The sequence below is a fragment of the Haemaphysalis longicornis genome, unplaced genomic scaffold (assembly GCF_048455015.1).
Source record: "Haemaphysalis longicornis isolate Haplotype H1 unplaced genomic scaffold, Haemaphysalis longicornis Haplotype H1 scaffold_2, whole genome shotgun sequence".
Classification (NCBI taxonomy): Eukaryota; Metazoa; Arthropoda; class Arachnida; order Ixodida; family Ixodidae; genus Haemaphysalis; species Haemaphysalis longicornis.
In genome coordinates, this window is record NW_027526295.1 from 178,381,119 (window position 1) to 178,408,739 (window position 27,621).

At 47.3% G+C, this 27,621-nt stretch overlaps 1 protein-coding gene and 1 pseudogene across 2 annotated transcripts; one reads left to right on the plus strand and one right to left on the minus strand.

The window, feature by feature from the left end:
- The first annotated feature begins 1,570 nt into the window (after window positions 1–1,570).
- LOC144169552 (ubiquitin-conjugating enzyme E2 Q2) lies at window positions 1,571–27,621 on the plus strand. Of its 2 annotated transcripts, none has more exons than XM_077698771.1 (8): window positions 1,571–2,041; window positions 3,069–3,173; window positions 11,417–11,509; window positions 13,276–13,388; window positions 14,056–14,203; window positions 19,283–19,666; window positions 22,769–22,856; window positions 27,051–27,621. In XM_077698771.1, the coding sequence occupies exons 1-8, from the start codon at window positions 1,880–1,882 to the stop codon at window positions 27,080–27,082; spliced, it is 1,125 nt and encodes a 374-aa protein (XP_077554897.1). In that variant the 5' UTR covers window positions 1,571–1,879; the 3' UTR covers window positions 27,083–27,621. The 2 variants fall into 2 exon arrangements, with proteins under 2 accessions (XP_077554897.1, XP_077554898.1); XM_077698772.1 differs by having other exon boundaries at window positions 1,573–2,041; window positions 22,790–22,856.
- On the minus strand, window positions 15,959–17,331 carry LOC144169551 (uncharacterized; annotated as a pseudogene).

Here is a 27,621-nt window from a genome sequence, read left to right on the forward strand (position 1 = left end):
GGGTCCAGTGCAAAGTGTTACCGGGGATATCAATTAGTAAAAAAAATGAACATATGCTGCACTGCTTGCACCAGTGCAGCCAGTTCAGATAAAAAAAAATGCCTCTACCGGTGGGTGTCACTTTGATGGAGTGCTTATACAGTAAATCCTCGTTACAGGAGACACTGTTACAAGAGACACTTGGTTATAAGAGACATTTGAATGAAGACGATTTGGTTGGCTTTCCTATGTTTGCCATGTTAGCAACACTGCATGCAAGAGACCTTGGTTACAAGAGAGACGTTTTTTTGGTTTCCTTGAGTGTCTCTTGTAACGAGGCTTTACTGTAGTACCATTGGACGGCACTCAAGACACAGCAATAAAAGATACTTATGCAGCAAATTCTGCTCGAACAGAAAGGCTGGTACAACTTCACAACCCGTTCTCTGCGTGTTCTAGCTTCAACTTTGCAACGTACGTTCCCTGATGCCCGACAGCATTCTACAGATTGTGCAGCCACCACACAAGATGTGTTGTGCAGCGGGACAGTCGCTTCCACATGCCTGGTTTTAAGACTGCAATGCATGCCACGTGTTCAGTGTAAGGAAAAGGTTGTAAAGTTCGGATTCTGTGCGGCACCACAACCTTGCGCCACACAATAACTGCAGCAAAATAAAGTTCTACAAGACAGGAAAACCAGATGGTAACTAAACGCTGGAGGCAGTGCCTGTTGACCCAGCTCAAAATTTTAAGCTGCATTTTACTTTTGATGTATTCACACGTAGGAGGTTCCAACGCATCACAGACTGTGCGCCATCCTCCTCTAGGTCACCATTATAAAAAATAGTTTTCAAGCAATACAACTGATTTTGATAGCTTTTTTTTTTTTTCACGAAGATAGCGACTAACAACGAATAATGTCACCAATAAAAGGCCTTTTATTTTTTTTTTTTTTGGCGGCGGGGTTTTGGAGATGGCTTACGTCCACTGCGCGTCAGGGAGTACGCCTTATCGCCAGACGTAACCCGCTTAATTAAGCTATTCTTGGAATACCCCCCAAAAAGTAGTACGCTAGGTTTATGTGCCTATGCTTCTGCTCTCCCGAAAGAAACTCGTGCAGGCATGCGCAGGCATCTGTGCGCGCACAGTGCCGGCGAAACGCCACAGAAAATATGTTCATACAACAAACGTAAAATAAATGCAGGCCTTTTTTTTCTTTTCTTCGGGCAACATTTATAATTTACCACTTCGTGTTATGATAAAGATTACAAATTTTTTATTCCGTTTATTTTTCTCGGCCTCTTATCTTTCGCTCATTTTTGTATTCCTTCCCTGTCCTTTGAAGTTTGCAAGTCACCCACGCCATTAGTGAAAGGAAAACAAGACCCAGATAACAACCTGATTCACTTTTTCCGCTGTATTGCCATTTGATGCGCGTACAGTCATCGCAATTTTGTTTGTAGGTCCCATTTGGCTACAAACAGCTGAATATATGCTGGTCTCAACTTCAAGCTGAGTATCACCTGATCGTCAATCGGCTGATCAGGTTGATCGCGGCGCAGGGAGCCAGGAACGAGCGTTGCAGCCAGAACGAAATCGAGAGTTCACGCACGGCCGCTGGAATGCCCGAACAAAAGGGACAGCTTGGAAAAGAAAACAAAGCAAAGCGCAAGTTTACTTGACCCCTCGCGCTTCCCGGCGCTCTCTGTAGTCCTCCAGCAAGAGACTGAAAAAACTGGGTTTGAGAGTGCGTTGCTATGCGCAGGCGCGTATTCTTTTACAAGTGTCCGCCATATTGTGTCAATGAGGGGTAGAATGTGTCAAAACTTGGGGCCGTAAAGTACCTGTGTTTAAATTCGTGCTGCTGCTACGGACATTGTCATGTTCTTGAGGTGATAAAATGGCTTGCCTAAACAGTCTCAAGCAGGATATAAGAGCGTTAGAAGCCTCGTTCACGAAGAACCACGAACGATTTCAAGTGGTAGCTGCGTCAGTGGATGAACTCACTTGCAGATTTATCGGACGCAATGGGAAAAAAATTGAGATCCACGCCAACATCACAGTAAGTACTCATGAATGCCGCTTTTCAAGTGTCCGTTGCCTGATGTTGGGAATCGTTGTGAGTGATGCAACCGCTTGCTTTCGGTAACAGCTGAGTGGGATTTTTTTTTCTATCTAGGCCAAGACCTTGAACAAGAGTATTGTTTACGGGTGAAATCATGCGCTCAACAATGCGTTGTTTTTCAGCGTCCAGTGTATTGTTGATCACTCTTCGTGTGGTATTGCGGCCTTTAAAGACACAGACAGTGCCTCCTTTTACGTAGTGACAGCGTGCTGGTTGCGGTAGTGATTGCCGAGATATATTATAGTTGCTGTCGTGGGCTTAGGCTACAAAGCCGCGTTTTCTTGGTACCCAGCTCGTTCCGTCCAAGCCTTGCAAAATGCCGTTTACGCGGAAAGGAAATAGTCAGGCTAACTGGTCCATCTGGGATTAAGGAACTATCGTGTGCGGTTGTTAAGCCGAGCCCATGGAAACCTGCCTTCGGCAAACCATGGCTACGGCGCTAGCGACAGCACATCGCAGCTCGTTGGATACAAACCTGCGGGCGTATCCCGCACTCGAGGGGTGCGTTCGCTGACAGGTAGAGTCGTGCGTGCCGACGTCGCCAGTTTTGCTGTATTACGAAGCGACATCGGGAGCGGAAAAAAAAAACAATTTCGGAAATACGAGCCCGCGGTAGCTGACAAAACAAAAAACCCTAAAAAGGTCCACAGCCGATGGCCAGACGCTTCCGTGCGTCGAGCGTCGCCCCCGACGACGACTTTCGTGGAACGTCGCAGTAGGAGTGTTGACTCCTTGTGGCGCGCCTTTGTCCCCTGCCTTTATCACGCGGACTCTTGTTGCAGCGCTCCTTTCCGCCAGCATGTCGGGCATTTTAGGCGGCATGGTGCAGGGAATAAAGAAAGAGGTTCCGACCTAATGACCGGCGCGCAGACCAGTCAGTCGGCCGCCTACAATCGGTCGCGCGTTGCTCCGCTGCTTGCCCGAGGGCTGGTGCGTACTGTGCTTGCGTAATCAATCGTTACAGGAGACGTACCCGTCAACGCCGCCGGTGTGGTTCTCCGACACCGAGGATCCGAGCATTACCAACGTTATTGAAAGCCTTACCAACACTTCGGGCCGCGACAACCATGTGAGTCAGCTTGTGCTTTTTCGCTGTGCAGTACTCGTGAAATTTCGTAGATTAAGAATTTTATGCACTTTAAAGCTACCGCCCTTGTTCCTGTGGTCGCCCCTGCACCAAAGAGAGCTGGCTCTTTGCTGCAGTAAGGCCAAACTGGGATGTAAAATTTGAGCATGTGACAGCTATACCACATACACCTGCTTGAGTCATAGTGGTAGTCTTTTTAAACTTACAGAAATGCTACTTGCCTAATCTCCGTTGTCTGATCATCCTGGATTCACACATAAAATGACCCGAGAAAAAATTATGCACAAAGAAAGCATTAGAAAAACAAACCAGGTAAATATATACTTCACCCATGCAAACTGAAGCACATGTGGGGTTATTAGTGCTACAATGGTCATTCTGCTATTAAGTGTACTCTGTGCCATTCCTTCGCAAGATGTGGATGCTGCATTTGTTTATAAAATATGTTGTAAGTGGGGTAATTTTTAGAGGTGACATGCCCTGTGTTTGAGGGAGTGTGTTTTAAGTGAAGCGGAAACGCCCATGTATCAGTATTTCTTCACATGTGAAAACCCTTGGTGGTTGAAAATGATCCGTAGCCCACCACTACAGCACGCCCCATAGCCGACTTGTAGCTTCGGGTGGTGAAACACCCGAAATTTGGTGGAGTATGCGCGCATTTTTTTTTTTTGTGTGTGTGTTATGTGGAAATCATAGAATAAAAGGTAACCTTTTTCTGTTTATGAAACTCAAGTTTGTTTTATTCTTACTTCACATTTTTTATAAGTGCAGTTGCTGCAAAAAAACAAAAAGGACTTGCCATTCGATTCCTTTCCCTGAATAGAATTTTCATCATATGGTTGCTTCTATGATCCCTTATATAAATATTTCGCGTGAAATTGTTTAGTGAAAGTAAAGTATTTATTAAATGCAGAAAAAAAAAAATCAGTGGCAATAAATGTACCCCAGCACATTCCTCCAACACTGTTAGCTGACAAAGCAAACCCTTTTCGATGACATGCAATCTCGCACTTTTTGGGACAATTTTTGCTTGTCACTTGCATGTTTTAATGAGCAGAGAGGCTTACTCCATTATTATGGCATTACGGAAATAGGTAATTACAAGCAGTTCCTTGTTTTGCCCACAAAATACCTGGTGGTATTGCACTTTGTTATCCAGCCTGCTGGCACTTCTGTGCCTGTGAGTCCACCCACGAGTTTGGCACCGTTCTTTGCATCCGATGTAGATGCTTTGGGCACATCTGAGCATCCTGTCACCCTGGCCTGTGTTGCCAAGGTGTGGCAAAGAAAGCAGCACACAGGCTGCACTACCACAGACATTGTGGAAAAGCATTTTTCTGCTCAAATAGGCAGCTTGTCCACATTTTATTCGATACAGTGCTGCTTTCTTCAGTACGGCAGCCATGATCCAGGCATACATATGGGGTGAGGACTTGCGTGCATTTGTGTGCCAGGCCCCTGTAATGAAGGCCATCGTTTGGCTCGGTGCTTGGGTGAGCGATTCAGGGTTAGTGTCTATAGTTTACTTGCGGGGCGCTAAGATGTGATCAACATGCGCATCATTCCGTCCAACAGCTCGGCTGCCATTGTGTCCGTGCAGGCACTGCACTGTTTCCTAATAGCAAGAGGGCTCTTAAAGGGACACTGAAGTGATTTGTAAACATTGCGGGATTACTAGCGCAAATTGTAGTCCGGACTCCCCAGGCCATGTTTCAACCACTCTGGGTGCGTTTACACGAATTTATTTAATAGAAAAATCAATTAGAAAATTCTGTCCTCCTCTCTGCATCCTCGCATTTCTGTGGTGTTTTCGTGTGATGTCAGGAGGAGATGAGTTGTCTTGGCTGAGCTACTGCACGGCTCGCCGGCCGCCGACGGGTCGTCGCATTTCGTTCGCTCAGTTGAAAACTAAGCCATGACACGTTTGTGAATGGAAGAATGTGCCCTTTAGTTTGTTAGTTTGTACACTGTATCAAGCTCCAAGTACAGGTTGCTCCACACAAGCGCTGCACAAGCGCACATGCGACGTTTCGCTGACTGGTACGCTCGTAGGAAAATCTAAGGCCACTTGAAGGCGGGAGAAGGGTCAGCGAAGTCAATATAGGTACTATGGAAATAAAATCAACTGAAACTTTAACCGTACAGCGTAAAACTTAGGAGCAGGAAGCACTTTTTTGCGCTGAGTGAACAAGCACAGCGGTTTGCAGCACGACCTTTTTCCGTCTAAGAAATGCAATTGCTAGACATGAGATATTGTGGAAATGTGGGGGGACGCTTACTGAAAGAGCGCTATGCAACAAATAGTCTTCTAAGCTGCTTGAAATGCTAAAAGTAAATAAAAGTGTAAACTAATTACACATTATATACCTCATATTTCCAACGCTGGCAGCGTTGGCCCGTCGCCGAGTGGCCTGGAGCTCTAGGTATGTTATTTTGCAAGTCAGAAGTTCGACTCCCTCAGCGTACATTCTTTCTTTCTTTTTTTTTTTTTTTGTAAGTTGACTTTTTCGTTTTCAGCCGATGTTATCTATACTGAGTTCACCATTTTTGGGCTGTAACGTTCACTGCTCCACGAACTAGTTCACAGAACACGCACAGGCTGACACTGACACGCTAGCGAGTTATCGTTGGCGTGCCGTTGCCATAAGCACCGACTGCTTGCGGGCAGTAGGCACAGGCCAGAATCGCAGACCTTTGGCCTAGTGTGAACATGGTTTTTACGATACAAGCATGAATGAGGCAAGCTCCAAAGATGGTGGAAAAGCACATCGCATTTGAGCGTCTGCGGTGACGCGAAGGGCGTTCATCCACTGCGTAGGCCTCGGCTAGTGACTGCCACGATTCCTAGTTGTCCTGGTAGGCTTATCTGAGGCATTTTACAGCCGACATGACTGAAGCACGGTATGGCGATTATTGAGATATCGAGAATCGCATTTAACGATGACGTCGGATGCCAAGCACGTTTCCCGAAACCGAAAGTTATTTGAATGCTAATCTTGGACATCGTCCAATCATGTGGCACCTTTACCTGACGTCACTGCGGTTAGTTGGTGCAACCACCGCAAATCGCGCATGGTAGTTTTTCTTCTTTCAGGCTTTATGAAATAAATACCACCGTATCGCCCGGACAAACGATGAAAAGTGTGTTCACTTGAGCCAGTCTACGCAGTGCAAGCAGAAACGGGAGCTTGGCAAATTCGCATCAGTGTCCCTTAAACTGGAGGGGGTTATGGAGGAGTGTACGGCCAACCGAAATGGCCTGGAAGCCGACAAATTTCCGCTGATCATAAGTACTTGGCTGTAGTTGGCACTAGAAGAAGATCACCTAGGGGTCATTTAGGAAATTTGAGAGCACCGTTTGCTCAAAACAATTCGCGTAGTGCTTCTCATTTCAGTGCTGACTGCTCTCCCTGGAAAGGGACTGATTAGTGTTACCTGGTGATTGTTGTGCGGGGAAAGGACACAACTAGTGGCAGTGGGGCTGTATAGAAAAGATAGCAAACCTATCATGGTCTCGCACTTGTGGTGGAAGAGAGGCACTCGTAGTGAATTGTCTTGCTGCTGTAAGATGGTTTCTGAGCAGGGCATGGGAAGGGGCAACTCCTTTTAATCACTGTTATGCTGTCTCATTAAGTTTTGCTGGCACACATTGCCAGTCTTCTGAATGCTTCATTGCTGGCCTTTTAGTTTCAGTGAAGGAGGCACTTGTCATTGAATTCCTTGTGCTCGTCATCACCTTGGCGGGCACCTTGACATGCATCTTGCCGATTCGGGGCCATACTAGTTGTTAGGCATTTCTCTTGCCACTGAGGTCTGTGGGACGTCTGTTTACCCATGTCGTCATTGTCTTGTTGCTCGTGCCACTCTGCTGCACCATGTTTAACACAAAGCTTGCGGCTCTTGTTTTGATCTCAAAGATGTAATAAATAATGTGGGACATTCAAACACAGTGTGGGGAAAGCTGTGCTGAGTTCTTTGGAGTTAAGTTTGAAGTTGCAAGCCTGAAGGAGGTTGGGAGGTTGCTTCAGCTACCAGATGATTGCTAAGACAGGGCAGGCATTGTTTGGTCTTTGTTGTTAAACTGTTAAATGGCCCCTATGCTTTTGATCATAGTTCAAATAAAGAAAAAGGAGTGTACTTGGGTTGGCCATGTGGCGAGACGAACCGACAACCGGTGGACAATTGGGGTAGCAGAGTGGGTACCATGAGATAGGTCTAGAAGAAGGGGAAGGCCATTAACCCGTTGGAGGGATCAAATAAAGACATTTGCAATGCTTTTTAGCTCACTGGGGCGGCTTCATGTGTGCACCACCATGCCCGAGCCCGCACATCACCGTTTAGTAAGGTGACACACATGGTTGTTGACATGTGCGCCACGCCAGTGAATAAAACCTATACCTTTCCCACTCAGTCACAGCCGTAAAGAGCGGCTGCGCGTAAAAAATGCGGAATAAAAGCCTGTTGATAGCTGTAGTCCAGCACTTTGGTCTAGTTTTTATAAGCTCTTATTCACTGACTTACTATTAACATTTCTGCTGTAAGCCATAGGCGAGCATCAGGGTTCTCCCCAGGAATTTTTTAGAGGTGGACATTTTGAGAACGGGGGGGGGTCAAGAAGTTTAGCAATTTCAAATTTTTATAGCAAATATTGAACAACTCTGGTCAAATACCGGGCATTGTGGGGCTATCGCGCGGTGATAAGTGGAAGCTCTTGAACAAAACAAGAAAGTGATAAGCGCAAGCATTGACTCCACGATTTGCATGCAGATGGCAATTGAGACTTCAAGGCTGCCTGTTCAGACTTCTTTTCACGTAACCAGACGGCGGGGGGTGCGGCCCGCTGCTGTGGAGTTGCTTTCGCACAGTGGCCGTGCTTAGTTTCTCGGGTGCACATTTCCAATCGGTCAGCCGGAGCAGTGGGTGGCCTGCCGAAGGCAGTGGGCTGTGAAGTGGAGCACTGGGTGGCATTTCCACCACCGCCCACTGTGGGTAGAACCCTGGCGAGCATATTCAACTGACTATACAATGTAAACTGCATTATTTAACGCACAAAGGCAAATCAACCGCGTGAAGGTGAAGCTCCACGATAAGCAGTATCGCAGTTTCTCGCTTGATACTACGCTTGGCAGGTAAAAGATGGCTTCATTTTTTTCTTCTGACTGTAGAAGTTCCTTTGATAAATGTGTTCATGCAGTAGATTCCCATTTTAAGCTCTCGGTCATTTATCTTGTCAGGTCAGGAAGTTCGAATTTGTTTCACTCACATTATCGGCCAGTAGAATGACAGTTTAGGCTGTAACGAAACAGCACAAATGGTTTACAAATACCCAATTTACGTTAAACATGGGAACTTGTGCTTGCACCACTTGCCCGGGTATGCAAGAGTCGTTCAGACATGTTGATCAGTCATATCAGAGGTCAGACATCGCCCGTTCAGTTGCTTGTGAGATTTGTCGTGTTGCTAGCGTTGTAGCTGTGTCGGACCCTTTGTAAGTCCACTCTATGCCAACATATTGGGCATACAGTAGGGAGCTATGATTGGCTTCTTAGCGTGATTGCATTTCACGACTTAACGGCCAACTGCACTCAAAATTTCAACCTCTTGAAAACATTATTTCCGTATAGTCTGCCTAAAAATACTGCAAGATACAAAATATGACTCTCAAACGACCATCAAAAATTGGAGATTTTGAAAGTGAAACCGAGAAGAGCGTGGCCATTACGGCCATGCTGAAGTGATGCTCCCGCACACGGCCGGCTGGCCGGAGAAAACCTGTGCGCAACGCTCCAGCGGAGCTCGCCCGCCTCTCCTGGCTGGCCATAGAAAAAAGCGCAAGGCCGCCTGCAATGTCGCTTCCGCTTCATGGCTGTTTGTGCGATCCGCCGGCAGCTGCGACGGAGATATTTTAAAAGTTTCTAATTAATTAACCGTGCATTTTCCAGTGCTACCAGTCGTGTCCCACTTGGTTTGGTGGTACGTACTGTACGTTCAAAGTAAATTTGGCCAAGGTGAAATTTGAGGGTAGTTAGCCTTTAAGAGAAACCGTAACTGCATTTTTTACCTATTTGCTGATATTGTGCATTACCTATTTGCTTATACCATGCAATGAAACGACTATGCGTAGTTTGTATGCAAAGGTTCCACAGTTCAAATTCTTAAACAATACAATTTCTTTTCGAAATCTCTTCATGACTTCTTTAAAGCAACCTCTCAAAGCTCGCAAGGCATGAGCGGACCATATAACAACTAAGTAACAACTATATAATCATGCTAAGAATGACCATATAAGCTGACTCGTGTTGTGGCAACCAAGATCATCCACGGGCTGTGTTTAATTCAAATCGGAGAAGTTTATTTTTAACTACAAAAAAAAAGGTTTACAATCCATCCCATTATCTACCTATTGTGCCTCATTACAAGGCACCAGTGCAACATATGCACACTATAGACATTGTTTTTGGCATTCTGGAGTGGATTTCTTTGATACAAAACATTTCATCTTGCCTGGCAGGGGGGGGGGAATTGTATGTAGTGGATGTTAATGAACATAGTTCAGTTAGGTGGTCTAGTGACAAAGTGGTAGTTGGTGGGACATTAGCCTATGATAATCTACCTGTTTGTTATGAACAATCTTTGTATTAGGTGCACAGTTTGCATGTTTCTTTTAATTTATAGAAAATATGGAGAATGTAGTCAAGAGTTCGACGGAAGTTCGTCTGGTCAGGTATCATGATGAGAACGAAATGCGGTCACTGACCAAGTCAAGGTGAAAAACACAGAGACGTTTCGGAACCCGTACGGGTTCCTTGATCACACTAAGCAGGCAAGAGCCGTAAGTCGCTTCTTATTCTAAAATGTGACGTAATGAACGGGTGTAGCTTGCCGGCAGGTTGCCATCTGTCCTATTGATAGTGTCCTTGGTCTTTTGAATGAACACGGATTCCAAAAGTATCCCAGGGCAAGTCATATCGAAGACGCGCCGGCATCCCATACGTTCCTGGGGTGAGCGAAGCTTTAAGCTGTATCTTTTCAACGTATGACCTTCGCGTTGCGCACATGCCGTCCAACAAGCTGAGGAATCAGCTCGTGAACGTGAAAGATCGCTTGGACAGCAAGAGATACCCCGGTGTTGTCTACAAGATACCATGCGCAGACTGTAGCTGCAGTTACATCGGCAAAACTGGCAACTTCAGAAGGAGATTAAAGGAACACCAAATGGACGTGGGCAGCAAAAAGAAAGCGTCGAATGCCCTGGCCGAGCATGCCAATGATCACGGTCATTCTATCGACTGGGATAACGCCACTATAATAGCAAAAGAAAAGAACCCAGCCATGAGATTACTTTTGGAATCCGTGTTCATTCAAAAGACCAAGGACACTATCAACAGGACAGATGGCAACCTGCCGGCAAGCTACACCCGTTCATTACGTCACATTTTAGAATAAGAAGCGACTTACGGCTCTTGCCTGCTTAGTGTGATCAAGGAACCTATACGGGTTCCGAAACGTTTCTGTGTTTTTCACCTTGACTTGGTCAGTGACCGCATTTCGTTCTCAAAATATGGAGAAGTGCATGTTGAACTGATTGTTTATTCATATAAAAATGCTGAATCGCTTGAGCAGTGTACTTCCAGTATTACTATTGGTGGTGCGTATGCAGGTAAAATAAGGCGGCCACTGCTGACACCGGCCGCCCGGCTGGGCTCGTTCGGGAGCAGCGAGCTTTTTACACAAGTGTTAGGAACTGTTTTGTCCTGCTGCTAGGAATGCTGAATGACATGACTGGTAGCGACGCTTGATGGGTGGCGAGGCACAAGTTTGTAGACATGTGGAGCTATAACAGCATAGTGGTTACCTCTTGGGGCAGTATGTCTGTCTGGAATTGGAGGCGTTGCTAGTGTCAATTCACGTTGTGCATGCTGACCCCTTGCTCTTTTTGCATAAAGCAAGGTTTTTTGCCCCAGAGTGCTGGCTTTAAATTGTGAATGTACATAAGATGTGTCACGTTAGCGTTGAAAATGATTGGGCACCACGGCTGTGCCTGTGCCCCCAAGAGTGTAGGAAAGAGCAAAAACTGGTCAGTTTATCTCCACAGTTCTGGGTTGCTTCCCTGACCTGTTGCTCCACCCTGGCTAGCAGAGCCTGATTTTGGCTGTGCAGCTGCTTGTGTTCTGAGCGTTGGTCCCTCTCTTTCTTTCCCCCACATGTGCTGCTGCCACTTGCAGCTGCTGCCACAGGTGAAGATGTTAGTCACCGAGCTGTGTATGATGAACAGCATACCCCTGCCAACAGAGTTGGAGACGATGGAGTACCTTCTGGTGAGTGGACTGGCATGTGCGAGGGCAGGGGTCTGCATTCCTGCCATATTGCTGTAAGCCTTTGCGAGTACCTAGGTGTGGGACCTGCAGCACTAACGCGGGGTAACCAAGCCTACCAGCTCTTTTGCAGCCCTCTCGTAAAGTGCATGTCTCTGGGGCAAGTTGCGTGAGGCCAGGGTGCACTGAGTAGTGTCATTTATTACGGTCGTCCATTCTGTTCCCCCATCACACTGGGAGAAATAATGGGGCTGGAAGCACAACCGTCTTAATTTAACGTTTTGGCACTACTTTTCTTTTTTGCTCGCGAAGTTTGCGGTAGAAGTTTTCGACGTGTGATCTTCATGTGGTCTTTTGTACTATTTGTGTGCCCAGGGCAGCTTTGAGCAATTCTTGGGCAGCCCAAACTGCTTTCGCCATAAATTAAATGGGAAGATAAAATACAGTGCTGCTTTGGAGTAATTCTGAGCTGTCCAGAATGACTAATGAAAGATGCCTGTGGTGTTCTTTTTCTATCTGGTGAAGGCCTTGAACCCCTTAAATGGCAAGTTGGGCTCAGATGAAAGTTCAGCTGCCCGAAAGCCGTCTCGGGGTTTATTCGGCAGCGAAAGAGGCTTTGATTGCCAAGAAATTACCAATTGAAAAACGTACAGAATCCTACATACAAAAACACATTATTCTGGGCTTCAAAGCACTATCAACCAAGTAATCCTTACCTGTCTCCTTGTGGCATTTCAAACCAAATGGACTAGAACAGGAGAACGTGAAATTACAACAGAGCAAAGTTCGTTTTGTTGACAAAACAGGCCTGCATTCTGATTTACTTAGAGAAGGATGTGATCATCTGATGGCTTTTCATAGCACTAAGCAGGATGATGTTTTCTGCAGTGTTCACGCGTGAAAGGGCCTTTTGTGCTTCTGCAGCTTTTCAAACTATTGAAAAAACGGTATGTCTCAATGTTCTCATTTCGCTTTTTATGCTAACTTTCAAGTTTTAGCCCCGTACATACCAAATATTTTTTCGTTACAGCCAATATGGCGCACTGCTCGCAGTTTTGGTTTCAGTATAAAAAGAATAAGTGTCTCTGAAATGCAATGTGACCACCCAAAGTTCGTATTTACTTCACTATAGCCGATAATTTGCTATATTGATGTTTGTCTTAGCAAGATTCGACTGTATGCTAATTTGACTTAGTATGTGCTTGAATTTTTATTTTTTCAACATCAAAAACTTTTAAAATATAAGCAGTTTGGGCATCGAAATTGCCAAGATACTAAAATGATTAACGGGTTAAATGAACAACTGGAACACCATCGTGCAGCTTGGTAGGCAACTACAAGGTACTCCCCCTTCCTTCCCACACACACACGGCTCTTTTTCAGTGTAGTCCATGGCAGTGGCCAAAGGTTTTACTTACTTTGGGACACGCTTAAAATGCAACTACTCCGAAATTGATAGCAGCAGCTGCTGTTAGCAATGACTGCATGGCTAAAGGTGTTAAAAGGGAGGCCGTTGCCTGCTTTTGTGAGACATTGCTGAAGAACTATTTTCTCTATAACATGGAAGGTTTTAAGTCTTATGTTTTGCTGAGCAGTTGCAGGAGATTTTGACAATGAATGTGCATTGGGAACTGCATTTTTTTTGTCGCGTTTTGCTATGTCAGTGCATGTACAGTGCATAAAGTGACACAAATAGAAGTGTATTGGAAAGTGAGGTTTCATTCAATTGGGCTATTGGGATGCAATCTCATGTCTCCTCTCCGATGCAGCCAGAGGCGGGGAACAATTCTGGCCTCCAGCAGATGCATCAGCAGCACTCTGAGGAAGAGGATGAGACGGACGTTGACGACGACATGCACATGGAGATAGACGACGAGGCAGGGTGAGCGGCTGCTTTCGACTTATTTCATGCCTCAAAACTCGGCCTCTTTTTCTTTTTCTTTACGGGCATTCTTTTTATTAATTAATTGAAAGGCGCAGAAGCTTGTGAAAGCCTTGAAAGCAGGAGCCTTGGTAGGAGCAGATGCAACTACACACTGTCATTAACAAGATTGATTAATACTGATTTGTGCAAATTAATTTTACTGGCTGCCTCGCTGGCCTGCTGGTTCTCATCTCTTCCCTGAGCAATCCTTTTGTGTTCTTTCACTGTGGCAGCTTTTGCATTCGGCATTGAACAGGCGAGCAAGCTTGTCTAAAGGTGTCCACAGTGATACGATTGCCTATGCGCAATACAGGCCTTCGTAACAGAATTATAAAACCGATTTGGTAGGCCAGGCTCGTCGAACAGCAAGCACCTGATTGGGCACCACAACATCAAAGTTCTTGGTGTCGAGCAACAGTAGTTTATTTGTAACCCCCTCCCTGTGTAGGCCATTTCATATCAGCTAAGATGTGGAGCTTTTGCCATCATGTTCTTCCAAGTTTTTTTTGCTGTAACGAGGGATTGTGGGTGGTAAGGGTGGAGCGAAGGACCCAACCTTTGATGTGTATTCTTGGTAGCTTGCGACCTTGCCTGTGGCTGATTGAGTTGTGTGTGTGTCCCTCAGGACGGAGAAGAGCAAGGAGGACGGGCTGAGTGTGGAGAACCATGCGACCCTGGAGAGGCTGCGGCAAAACCAGAGGCAAGACTATCTCAAGGGCTCCGTCTCGGGCTCGGTGCAGGCCACCGACCGGCTCATGAAGGAGCTGCGAGAGGTGGGTGCTGGGTGGGGTGGGCCACTCTCTTGGCTGTCGTTAAGATTCTTGAGGTGCAAGTCCTGGCTGCTCACTGAAAGCTTGAGAACCAGAAGCATGAAGCAACCGTTGTCACACTCCTTGATTGACATGGGTAAATGAATGGTTGCATAAAGTTGAAATGTGCGTACGATTGAGACCGGTTTGTTATGTGAGGAAGCTTGTTTCATACCGTATTTACACGATTGTAGGTCGACCCTTTTTTTTCAGATTTGATGATCCAATGTTGGGGGGTCGACTTAGAATCGAAATCGACCGTCTACCGTAGTGACAGCAAGAGAAACGAGAAATCGGGGGTGCTACGAGGTGGGGACAGCTTTGCACCCTCGTTCTCGTGGTTATGGTCTAAAGTGTGAGCTGCATGGGGCGTTTTCTGCTCGCGAAAATGCGCTGCGCTGACGCTGCCGCGAATACCACCCGCATGCTGCGCGCTACGCTATCGGCGGCGGCAACATGGCGGCGTCATCAGCCGCGAAGAGGTGCGCGTAGCTCCAGTGACCGCTTCTAACCGTTTTTTAAGGGGAGTCGCTACTCGAAGACACTTTTTTTCTAATATTCATGATAGAAGAATGAAATTCAGGCTGCTAACATAGTTTTTTGTGCAGATTTCAAATATTGTGCAGATTTCAAAATTTCACAGTGCATGGCTGATTACTTTTACTGTGAGTTGCAGAGTTTTTATGTTGCATCATGACAATGTGTAAAATATAAGCATTTTTGCCCCCACTTTTTCTCCAACTAAACTTCCGTGCATTTAGCTCATTGATGGCTCATAGCATTCCCCATACACAGTAGAATGCCGAAAACTAACTTCAATGTACATGTAAAGCACGATAAAACAGGTACAAAATTTAAATCTAGGAAGTCTAAATTGTAAGAAAGTCAGTATGAGTTAATTATTTTTTTGTTATAAAAAAATAAGTGGTATCAAAGTTTCATATAGATAACGGCACTCCTCATGCTTTAGAGAATATATGGGCAAAATTTCATTCGGATACGAGCATCAGAAGTGCCAAAAACAAAGGGGGCAAACTCAAAAAGTTGCTAAAAATTATGTTCTGAGAAAAACGCATTTGAAAGTAAAATTGAAAGTTTTTTTACAAAGCAGTGCCCAAGCTGTGATAAAACTTGCACATAAATGCGAACAAATGTTCACCCAGCAGCCACTGCCACTAGAAGCAGCCTGCACCATAGGTTTGTCCCTCACAGCTCTTCCGAGCAGACTCCGCGTCTCGAGACTTCTTCTTTAGTGTACGCCAATGTGCCCTCGCTTCCGCAGTTTGTTTGGTAGACATTTTTTTCTGCCGTGTGTTGTCTTGCGATGCGCCAAGCACAACCAGATCTTCAGTTGGAAGCACGCCCAGCTCCTCCAGGACACGTTCAAAGCTGGAGTGCCCTTGATTGAACCACAAAACTGCCAAGGCAGCGGCCATCTCCACAACAAACCGGGAGGCAAATCGTGTCTTCGGGCAGAGGAGCCATATCTTACTGTTCAATGACTCTGCTGCGTTTTGTGTTTTGCCCCGAACACAGCGTGTGAGCAGCTCCTTGTCAGTCAACCTCTTGTAAATAGGCAGGACTGCCTTCCCCTGTGCCTTGGTGAGCAGTGGTGTGTGGGAAGGTGCCGGTTCACCCAAGGCTTCGGCAAGCCTGTGCTTGCACCAGGATGTTGCGCCTGCTGGGCAGTACTTGTGACTGCTCGCACCATCGGAAGAACAAGAATGAAAATAGGAAGCCCAAATGGCCTGGTGCATGCCTTGAACGCTGCCCCTGTTGCTTGTGATTGCAACTTGGTAATAGGTTTGTAACTTCTGGATCACAGGATCCTTCAGTTTTTCACCTCTAGGCAGCGGCTCCTTCACCTTGCGAATGTTGGTGCCAAGGCACTTTGCCACATGATTGGTACATCTTCCTTCTGTATCTGAACAGCACCATCATACACATCGGCATCTACAACTGTATTATAGGCTTTCGAGTCGCCATCACTGAGGAACACTCCAAAGAGCAATGGCGTAGCATATTCCTGGCTCCTCTGCCATATCCGCAATGCTGCTTCTGCTTCCATTGCATGTGCCGAGCAGTCAACATTTCTCTCACACACAGGAGCATGGAAAGCTTGCCAAACTTTCTCTTCCTCATCTGGAAGGACCTTGTGACGACTGCAGGCTAGACAGAAGTTTGACAGGACTTCAAAGTCCAAGCAAAGTCCAGTGTCAAGGGACACAACCGTGCCAATACCATTGTTGCTCTTGTGGCCCCGTTTCTGCCACGTACCATCGTACATCATGGCAACGTTGTCCTCCCCGACTTCACTTCTCGTGAGCTGCCTAGATGTCTCAAGATTTTTTGAGACGGCACTCATTGCTGCGCCGTGCACCTTCCGACTGATCGCAGCAAATGACTTATGATGCATGGGCTTTGGCAGCCCATTCCCACAGAGCGTGCTGCCACAACAGCTTTCACATTTATGGCGAAAGACTCACGCGAGCTCCCGCCGTCGTACGCTCTGCTTGCGCTCGGTCTGTTCTCCGCGCTTATGCTTGCATTTCCGTCCAACGCAACTCGCCGTGACGTGTACGACGCGGAAAGAACACTTTCTGAGCACACAGTGTTTTCACATCGGAGCTCTAGATACGACGCGAGTCCTTTACGCTTCTCAGCCGGTTCGCGAACTCGAACTTCCGATCGCCGACACGTCGGGCAAACCGCACCGCTCACCAGCAAGTTCAGTTCTGTAATGTCAGCAATAACGCACGAATCCCCTTCGCGCGGTCTTTCTTCATTCTGAAAGAGTCCAATCTTCTTTTCGGAGGCACTCACGTACTCCAACGCAGCGTCGAAGTCGCACAAGTTGTCGGCGTCGCCGTTGCTAGGCCTCGCGGCCGCGGGTGCACTTGCCGTTCGGCGAGTCTTCGGCGTCGATTTGTGCCGGCGTCCCTTAAGTTTGTGCACAGAGCGGTACTTCGAGGGCCGATGAATAGCTCTGTTAGCCACTTTCCCAGTCATAATGATAACGCACAGCGACTGTTTCTTAGCTGGGCAGTTCAAAGTGACATGGAGCCATCAAGTAGGCTTCACCACACGCCAACGCGAAGCAGCCAATGGCGATCCCCAATTCGTACCACGTGACTAAAAGCCCGCTGCACAGCACGAAAAAAGCAGCAAGAAACATCCTTTTCTTTATTATTTTCTGCTCTGCAGCAGCCCGGGCAACCAAGGTCATTGGGAGAACACGGCTTGGCCTATCTCCTCACGCTGTCCGCGATGGCGTGCGGATGCGCTGTCTTGGGCGCGCGACGCTTGAATATAGCGTACTTTCGGTCTTTTAACTGCCACCATGGGCTCTTTAAATGCCGTTTGAACTAATTTCCAGTTTGAATTAGGCTTTGATTTTTATTTTATAGATGGTAGAGGAACTAATCATGATAAAACAAGTGAAAACAGAAAAACGAAAATTTCCGAAAAAAGATCTATTTTTCGACCCGCATCCCCCCTTAAGATATCACTGAAGGCACAAACGAAGGCGTCATTTGTGCAGGAAAGGAGCTGATAATGTGGTCGAAGACGACACTATAAAGCATCATCCGCGCCGCTAGGGAAAGCTCCAATCAAATATCCGCCTCCGTGGTAAGCCTAAACATCTCCGGCGGCGCCAGCTGGCTGTCCCGAGCGCTTTCAAACTGTTGCCATAAAGAGCGCGCCTCCCCATTAGGGCAAGTCGTCAGGCTCCTCCCACTGCCGCGCTCGTCACGCGTCATACCAAGGTAGAACCAGTAAAACTTAGAAGCGGCCGCGTGCGCGGGATCGTCGACGCGGGCGTGAAAAAGTCGCTCGCGAACACCGACGCGCACGAATTGCGTGCAAAAACACGTCAAGAAGCATTTTATTCGTCTCTAATAAACAAAATGAGTATTAACGAATTCCTTGATTCAATGCGCGGCGCTAATGTAGCCCAAATCATATGTTAAGTAGACTTCCGAACGCGATGGTGGGAAGGGCCGCTTTCGTCAGCCGCCATGCTTGTTTTGGTATCGCGCGGCAGTGGCCGCTGCCGGTTGCTTCGATGGTTGTCATCTCGCAGCAAATGTGTTCTGCCCGCTCAACCCACAGCGCATGGTTATTCCTTGTGCTTACACAAAAGCTTTTCTTTTTTTTAACATCTACCGCGCATACCGCGAGCGTACTGCTCTTGTGGGAGTATCAATCATTGTTAGAGCCGTTGTGTGGGTTGACGGAAGAGCTTCTCTTTGTGATACGATTTTCTAGGTGGCGCTCGCATTTTTTATTTTTTTAGAGAGATGCAACTTTTGGGGGTCGACCTACATTCGAGTCGGCTGACAATCGTGTAAACACAGTATTTAAGGTCAACATTTGCTGCTTCGCACCTGCCGGTTTTGCTGACGGTAGCTCAAACCAGGCCGTCAAAAAAGAGAAAAGGAAATGCTGGCTCGGTTCAGATGTGGGCAGCTTTTAACGAAGACCAATAGGAAAACAGTCGGTGAACCACCTCAGTGAGTATAAACAAGTTGTCTACTGACCAGAGAACTGGGAATTGTCGAGGAATTTTAGAATGTTTGGAAAAGTCATGCAAATTTCTAAAGAGGATTGGCGCAGTCGGAAAAGTTAACCTATACCCATTTGCTTGTATCAGTAGCAGGAACTTGGAACAGGCGCAGTCATGAGTGCAGTCAAGTGTGGCAGTAAGTGCATTTGCATTGGCCTTCGAGATTCCAGGCACATGCACTACCATTCAGAACATCGGTCGTTCATCCATCCTCCCAGAGGTGGGGGTCCATTTGTTCATCAGTCTTTGCGCTTCAGTTTCTGCTTCTGGGTTGAAATTTTCTCCGTGTTGTGTTCCGGGAGTGTTATTGTCAATTTGCTGTGAATTTCTAAGGTGGTAACCATCAGATGCCTTTCCATGTTGCCCTGAGGCGAGTTGTGAAACTCAAGGGCCTCTCAAACACTGGCTAAATTGGGGGCGCCGTTTCGGTGCTTGTAAGAGCCGAGTGTGAGTGGGCATTGATCCCCCATCGCCAGGTGTACCGGTCCGAGAGCTACCGGCACGGGGTGTTCCGGGTGGATCTGGTCAACGACAGCCTGTACGAGTGGAACGTGATGCTGCGCATCGTGGACTCGGACTCGCCCCTGCACAACGACCTGGTGGTGCTGAAGGAGAAGGAAGGCACGGACCACATCCTGCTGAACATCCTCTTCAAGGAGAACTACCCCTTTGAGCCGCCCTTCATCCGCGTCGTCAGCCCCATGATCACGGGCGGCTACGTGCTGGGCGGGGGCGCCATCTGCATGGAGCTGCTCACCCGCCAGGGCTGGAGCAGCGCCTACACCGTTGAGGCCATCATCCTGCAGATCGCCGCCACCCTGGTCAAGGGCAAGGCGCGCATCCAGTTCACCGGCAACAAGGTGGGCACGCTTCCCCCCCACGCGTCGAGAGAGACGCACCCAAGGCAGAGGGTTTGCAGTAGTGTCACTTGAGTCCAGAGTCCACTTATAACAAGTGCCAGGAAAACTACATCGTTTTAGCCGCTAATTGCTGTAAGCGGGTTGCGAAATAAAAAGATGATACAGCACTCAAAACATCTTATTTGCATGCAAGCAAGGTTGTACACCGCTTATTTGTAGAAAAGAAGCTGTGCTCGGTCAGCTTTGTTGGCCGCACAAGATGCTGGCGCACATCCTTTTTAAAAGCATCTATAGAAGCTTCACCTAGCTGAGCTAAAGGTCCTTGACGGAAATGAAGCCCCCGGGACTGTGTCGTGCGTTGGGCCTCCTGCGAAGACACTGCCTGAGTAGGCTGCACAGCCTCATCGTCAGAGTTGTCACTGCCACTGCTGTCCAGCGCGTATCCGTGCAACGATTGCCTCTTCAGTGAGGCACTTGGACGTTTCCAAAACATCGGCTCTGACATCCCCTCTGCGGAAACACGGAGGCAGTTGAAAAGGCACTCTGTCAAATTCTAAGGGGCGCACATGTGACACAACTGAACACGCGAGTGAGTAGCGCTGCAATCTCGCAAACAGGCGCGGAGACAATGCCAAAGTGGTGGTGCCGGGAAAGGGGTTCGGAAGGAAAAGTTCGCTCTTCCTCTCTCTGCTTTTGCGTAAGCGTACAGTCGACTCGTTTTCTGAGGGGTGGAACAGATGTGAGGCGCATCGCGCATCGCTCTTATTTTTGGCACCCGCTGTAACCAGATTCAATCATATCCGATAACGGGGCACTGGAGCATTGTAATAAGCGGTTTATTTTCCCATGGAAAGGATACAAAAGTGGCCAGTGCCATAGTTGTTCATCGTTATATCCGATATATTGTTATAAACGGTATTGTTGTAAGTGGACTCAACTGTATATGCTTTATGGTCCCGAAGAAGGTTTAGTGACTAACTTTTGGTGATGCTAGCTTTACAGCCTCCTGTGTGGAAATGTCACCTTGAGGTCCGTGCTTCAGAGGGCTTTGCTAGCAGCTGTACCGTCAAATCCGCTTGTAGGGCTGCCCAGTAAGTTTGGTAGGAGCGTGAAAAAATCCCAGGCATAAAAAATGGGAGGACGCAATTCGATGTCTAAAGGCAAGCTTACTTCCTAACTTTTGTACAACTGCTGGGACTGGGGATCTCTGGTACCTAACTTTTGTCTGGAACTGCTGGGGCAGATGATCTCTGGCAGGCATGGAGTAGCAAACCCAGCAGTTCAAAGGAGAAGGGAAATTATAAAAGCCCAGAAAGAGCCAAGTACGTGTGGTTGCGAAGAAATTGAACCGTTCAAGAGGAGCAAGGAATTAGGCAGAAAGCACAGCTGTGCAATATCAAAGCAGGGAACTGCATAGTTAAACATTAAAACAAGAATGAATGTTTGAAAGCAGACCATAGAGGCCAGAACGTGGATATGGCTATGTTTGACCTGCTCCTCCTTATCCAGTCTGTCACTTGTTCAGCCTTACAGATGCATGAAATGCTTCAGTGGATTTCCCTTTGTGTGCATGTGTGTTGTACTGGAGGTTTGCTGTAGAGCTCTCAGAGGGCCATGGATCACATGCTGGTGCATGCTGCTGTACTCTGCATGGTGCACTCTTTGGTTCGTGGCAAAGAAAAAAAAGAAGGCTAGTTTCTGAAAAGTTTCTTTTTGGAAGCTTGGCTGCAAATGACCATAAATGAATCTCTTTTCACTGCACATCCCTCGGTTCTATTCCTGACCATGATGTTTTTCAAAGTTAGATGATGGTGCGCAGGTTTTGGTACCATATGCTGCCCACAACGCCAAATTTTGTGCTTTGTGGGAAACAATGCTTTCACATTCGAAATCGCGAAGACACTTGAACACTCCTTGGGATGTAGTGATGGCAGAAGGGACACTGAAGTGTGGAAAAAGCTTGCTTCTATTGGTAGATCGCAGTGCCATGGATGCAAATGTGTCACTCGTGGAAGCGGCACTTCCCTGTTAATGCGGAAAAGGCCAAAGGTTGGGAAGACGGACATTGCCACCCCATGCACTTTCCTGCAATACAAATTGCGACTTCACGCATCTTGAACGGTGCAGCGTAGTGCCACCAATCATGCGTTGGGTTTGTTTATGTTGTGTTTTTAACACCCGGCTGCGCCGGGTTGTGTGATCTGTATCCCAAGTGAGGCCTTCTTTTTTCTTTCTTATGCCGTACTGGTTATTTCGTTTGATAGGGAGAATGTTTCGCCCTAACGTCACGAGCTTAGCATAGTCTTTTTTGATCTACAGTGTTCTCATTTGATGGGAAGAATGTTTTGTCTAGCTTAGAATAATCTTCGTTGATCTGCAGTGTTCTCGATGTAATTCGACGGTTCGAACGGTTCGAGAAACACCCGCGCCGAAAGATAAATGCCCGCAGAGCAGATGCCGCAGCATACAATTCGCCGACACTCGCCTGTGCACGTCACTGTTGAGTGCTGCTTTGGCGCCGGTGTATTCTTTGAGTTAGGGGAGCACAAGTTCGCTCCAACAAAACTTGTTTTTCCTTCAAGACAACTGCATCGTCTTTGGCTTCGTGACAATAGGATAGGCAGTCTTAAGAAACACATGAAAGCGCGTTCACATAAATAGGAAATTAAAAAGTTAAAAACGGAAGCTCCTAAACATTTACATGTGCCGTGCTAGTTTCAGCACTTTTAAACCCCCCCCCCCCCCCCCCCCCCAGTACAGACAACAAAATTATTTTAGCATTATTTTTATCCTCTATGCGACGTGTCAGGTGATGCGTTGCACTACTGAGCATGAAGATAGTGGGTTTGATTTGTTATTGTGGCTGCTGTTTTATTATTACTATTATTTAGGGGGAAAAACCAAATGCCAGTAAGTAGAATATTTTGATGCTTATTAGAGATCTATACGTGCACTAAAGTAATTTGTTGCCTCGCACAATGCCTCGCAACCGAGATGCATCTTCATTCTGTAAAGCCTTAGTGTGAGCTGTTTCTCGTTTCCTGTTTCCTTTGTGATGTGGACTGATGTGCTCCTGTTCTGGCTGTGTGCCGTGACTTCCAGTCGCACAACCTTTCCATGCAGGCCCAGTACAGCCTCTCGCGTGCACAGCAGTCCTTCAAGTCGCTTGTGCAGATTCACGAGAAAAATGGTACGCTCTCTCCCCCCTCCTACTTGCTCGCCTTATTTTCCAGCTGTTTTCGTGGTGGTTGTTCTGGTGGGCTGAAGCATGTCACGTACAGGGAGTCTAATTCGCATTAAAGTTCTAAATGGGAATCACTACCACTTAGTTCCTATTCTCCGTATTCTGGTTGCCACACCATGTAATGTATTTTGGATGCTTGGGTCAACAAGCTGCATGCAGCACTGTGGAGTCTGCATTGTTGTCAATAGAGCGCCCACTGAGGGCACCTAACTCACCGCGAAGGAAAACGAGAATAGGTACCAGTGGGTTCCACCTGCCAAGAGGGGAGACTGAAAGGTCCTTTCAAAACCCCCTTCACGGTGAGTTAGGCGCCCTCAGTGGGCACTTCTTTGACAACAGTGTAGCCTCCACAGTGCTGCACACGGTGCAAGATATACTGTTAGGTGAGGACACAGCTTGCAAAACAGACGTGCACTCGTCGTTTTAATTAAGTCATCAAACTGATGCCGCTGGGACCGTTGACGGTAGTTCCCTCCAGAAGCAGAGAAAAGAAGCTGCCCGAGCGCCGGCTACTTGGAGGTGTTTGGATGTTTTCGGCTCCCTGCTTCTGTAACCGGTCGTCTGCTCGCCGCGACTTGGCCGACTCCGTCGGCTGGTGGTGCAGACGATAATTTGAAGAAAGCCGTGCGAAAGCCTTTGCGCCCTCCCTAGTGTTTCAACGTGTTCTAGGCATGTGTTTTGAGTCGGTAACAATCAAAAGAAGGTATAAAACACTAAACCGAAAGGAATGTGTGCCGCGGTAGCCGTTGAGCACTCACACAAGTGACATTTATTCTTGCGCAACGAGAAAGTGGTGTGCAAATGTTTTATTGAGTACGTACTACATCGGGTGGCAAGAAAACGTGACAATATTTAACGTTCCCTGGGATCCTAAACGAACGAATGCGTGCTCTGCAGCCATCCCCAGCAGGAAATGATATGCTACTTGCAGTCAGCATTTCTCTGAGAGCGCGGTTGCGCGCAAGGGTACTTTTTGGAGCTTTGAGGGGAAGTACTACAGAATGTCGAAGAGGTGTGCGCTCGCAAACAATGCACTGCAGTCGATTTTACCGTTGACTATAGCCCCCCAGCTACTCAGTACAAGCAGTGGCAAAAAGAAAGCGTGCGCTGCCGGAACAATGCCTGACATACAAGGAAAGTAGCCCAGTTTCTGAAATGGATTGAACTAGCGGCGATTACGCTGATGTTTCTTCGTCGTAAATGACGTTGCACAACTGGGGCAAGTTCATGCACAAAGCAGTGGAGACGAATCGATGTTGTCAAAGTCACTGCCGGTGTCCCATGTTCAGAGGAGCTGCGCGCGCGTCTAAATGAACTTAGGACACCTGAACTCTCACAGCTGTTTCAACAATGCAATAAATTACGCGTTAAGATCGTGGCGTGTGAGCACACACAAACAACGTTGTTTTACAGGCATGCCGCTGGTGCCTGCGAACTACCTTGCTTCGGACAGTCGTTGAACTACATTGCTTCGGACAGTCGTTGGTCAAGCCACTTGAAGCCTAGGATGCTGCGAAGCTTAGTTAGGAGTTCTGACACCAGATGTCCTTTCAATCAAAGGTCTACGTGCAGTGCCACGGCGCCACCAACTCTGTTTGACACATTTTTGGGCTGCTGTGTCCACACCTAAAAGTATCTTGCACCGTGGTGCTGCGTGCAGCTTGTGGTATGAACTATAAATGGGGGGCTACATTACATTTGAACAGGGCTTTCTACGGGAACATGTAAACATACACAACAATAACGGAAGCTGAAGTTCTGCGGGGGTCACTTTGCATAAATATAAATTGGTCTGTTTTAAAAATTGTTGCACAAACAACTTTAGTAGCAAATGCAGGGCTTAGTAACATGGGTGATTTTCTGCAAGGATCTGTGAAGGTTGTGCAGGATTAATTCTGATAAGTTATTGGCTTTCTAGCCTATGTGTTGTAGAGATGTCAGATTTCGCACCTCTGACAAAAACTGGAAATGGGGTCTCGAATTGATCGACCCGGCTGTGTGCCTGTGAAGGGGAAAGCATGATATATTACAAGCATGAATTAGGCTGGTTAGCCTTCTAGTTAACAATCTTTTCGTTTTGTTGTTGGCTTGAAGCAGTTAGCAATGCTTGCCGGTGCCGTACGGGCACAGGGAGCAGCCCACCCAAGCTCAACCTCACTGACGACACTATCATTTCAGTTTACCGGTTCTGGACAGCTAAGGGTAGTTTGAGAGCAGCATTGTTGTGCATTTGTGAGTGTCTTTCTTGTGCATGCTTTATGTTACTAGCAGACTTTAGACAGTGAGCTGCCGTGCATTGTAGCTGCATGAAGCCACATAAATAGTGCAACTAGTGGGTGGTTATTTCCTTGCACGAGCTACCCTGATAACCCTCCAGAACTGACCGGGAGACTCCCTGATACTGACCATGCCTCCTGACGGTACGGTTGTGTTCTGAATTCTTCCGGAAAATGGTTCAACACATAGAGGAAAGAAAGCTTAGGAGACGCCCCAGTGGCCACCAGCGCATTGGGAGAAGTGTGGAGGAGGTAGTGCTTTTTCCACTCTCATCGGAGGCCACTGGCAGCTGCGTTGTAGCGACGGTGCCGAAGGCTTACCGTATTTACCCGATTCTAACGCGCCCCCGATTCTAACGCGCACCCGATTTTCCTGGCAAAAGAACCGAAAAAACTTGCACCTCCGATTGTAACGCGCATGGGACTTTGTGACCCAGACAAATGAATGCGAGAGAAACGGGTGATTTATTTCACGAAGTAATCTCACTCATCTCACTCCTCGTCGCTCTCCGCTGACCACAACATCTCGGCCTCGGTGCCTTCAAGCGCGTTCGCGATGCCACACTTCTGAACGAACGTTGAACCATGGTCGATGGGATCGTGGCCCACGCCTCGCACGCCCATCCCAAGAGCTTCTCCAGAGGTGCACGCTTCAGCTGACCGCTCATTTTGAACGCGTGGGAGCCGCTGCTGCCATTGCTGTTATCAAGTATGCAAGTGAAACGATTTGACGATTTGTGTGAACGCCGATAGAAAAGCCTAGGTGCCTAGGCTTGCTGCGTCCAAAAAATCGTTGCTAAAAGCTTTGGCGCCATCTTAAGATGGCAATGGGGATGGGTGGGATGAAATTTCCGCTGTTTCGGCAGTTTCGATTTTGTATGCGATTCTAACGCGCATGCGAATTTTCGGCCTATTTTTTCGGAAAAAAGGTCCGCGTTAGAATTGGGTAAATACGGTAAGTCGTATGCTTCTGAGCTCTCCCGTTTTGTGCCGTCCAGAATAAGCAGCGTGTTCAGAACCTGCACCACATGTGTGTACGAGGCATCACTATGGCAGTAAGGGCGACATCGAATGCCACGCAGGAATGCATTGTGAGAGCAGACATTTTGCTCGGCAAAGAGTTACATGAATGGATTTCCAATCACCAGTGGCCAATGTGGCACTGAAAAATGTGCTCTTAGTTAAAGGTCACCAGTCTGAACCATGCTTTGAATAAAGCTACTCCAGAGAGTTCTTGTTACGAGCAAAATTTGTTGCGACTGAGAGGGTGAAGAAGTGAAGTACCTGGGCATTGGAGACCCTCCCACTCACAGAAATATGGACTCTCGATTTTTGACTTGGCCAGGTTGGCAGCTGTCATAAGCACTTTCATTGTAGGCTCTGGACAGCGAAGTTTGACGGGCTAGCGCAGTGTGAGTCGTGGCAGAACCGCGCAACTCTGGGTCGGTCCCACCGTGCCGATCGTGTTCAGATGCACACTGAGTGGGCCTTCAAGCGTAGCTTTGTGGTGGATTTTTCCATGAAACTTAGAGTGGAGTTCATTCATATACGTTGAATGCAAAGTGTGACATCCACGCCTGTACTCCGAGCCACTGTCAGAATTTGGTCTCTCTCTTTTCAATGTGCCGTCAACACCATATCTACGGCAATGATAGGAAGAGCTTTGATCTGTGGCATCTTGCTGCTCTCGGCAAAAAATTCCGGTAGTCAGGCCTAGGCTATTAGGGCATCAGCGTGTTTGTGTTCTCTAGAAAATCGGCTCTTGCCACTAGCTTAGTGTACTTGGTTATTTGTTGAAAATGGTGGCTTTGACCCTTCGTGTTTCCCGATTGTCCTGCCACATCGCCTTTGTCTTTTCCTGCAGGTTGGTTCACTCCTCCCAAAGAAGACGGATGAGTGGGCTAGAGCTGTCTTCTGTATATATAAAGGAGCAACAGCGTAATCGTGGTCGCTGCTTTTTCCCCCCCCTCCTTTCTTTTTCTTTTCTTGTTGTTCTCTCGCCTTATTATTTGGAGTCAAAGAGGGTGAAAGAAGAGGAAAACCAACAGCAGGACAGTACACTGGTGCCTGCTGCTTTTGAGGGCGACAGTTGTGCACGTTGCGACCAAGACTGCTGCCCCTTGCCTTCCTTTTGTTTTACATCGTTTTCTTGTGTGTAGAGCTGAGAGAAAAGTTCCTGTTTGTTGCACACACACACACACCCACACACAAACACGCCGCCAGACAGACATTCAAGACGCGCCCCCTGCCCCCCTTTCCTACGGTGCCCTCTCGAGGGAGTGCTTTGTGACATACCCACGCTCCCACGGTGGAGCCCCCCAACCAGTGCATATTGTTGTTTTGTTTTCATTGGCTTGCTTTTTTTTCCCCCTCAGGCCGCATTTTTTTTAGTGTGATAATAAAAATGAGAGGAAAGGGAGAACCAAATTCCTGTA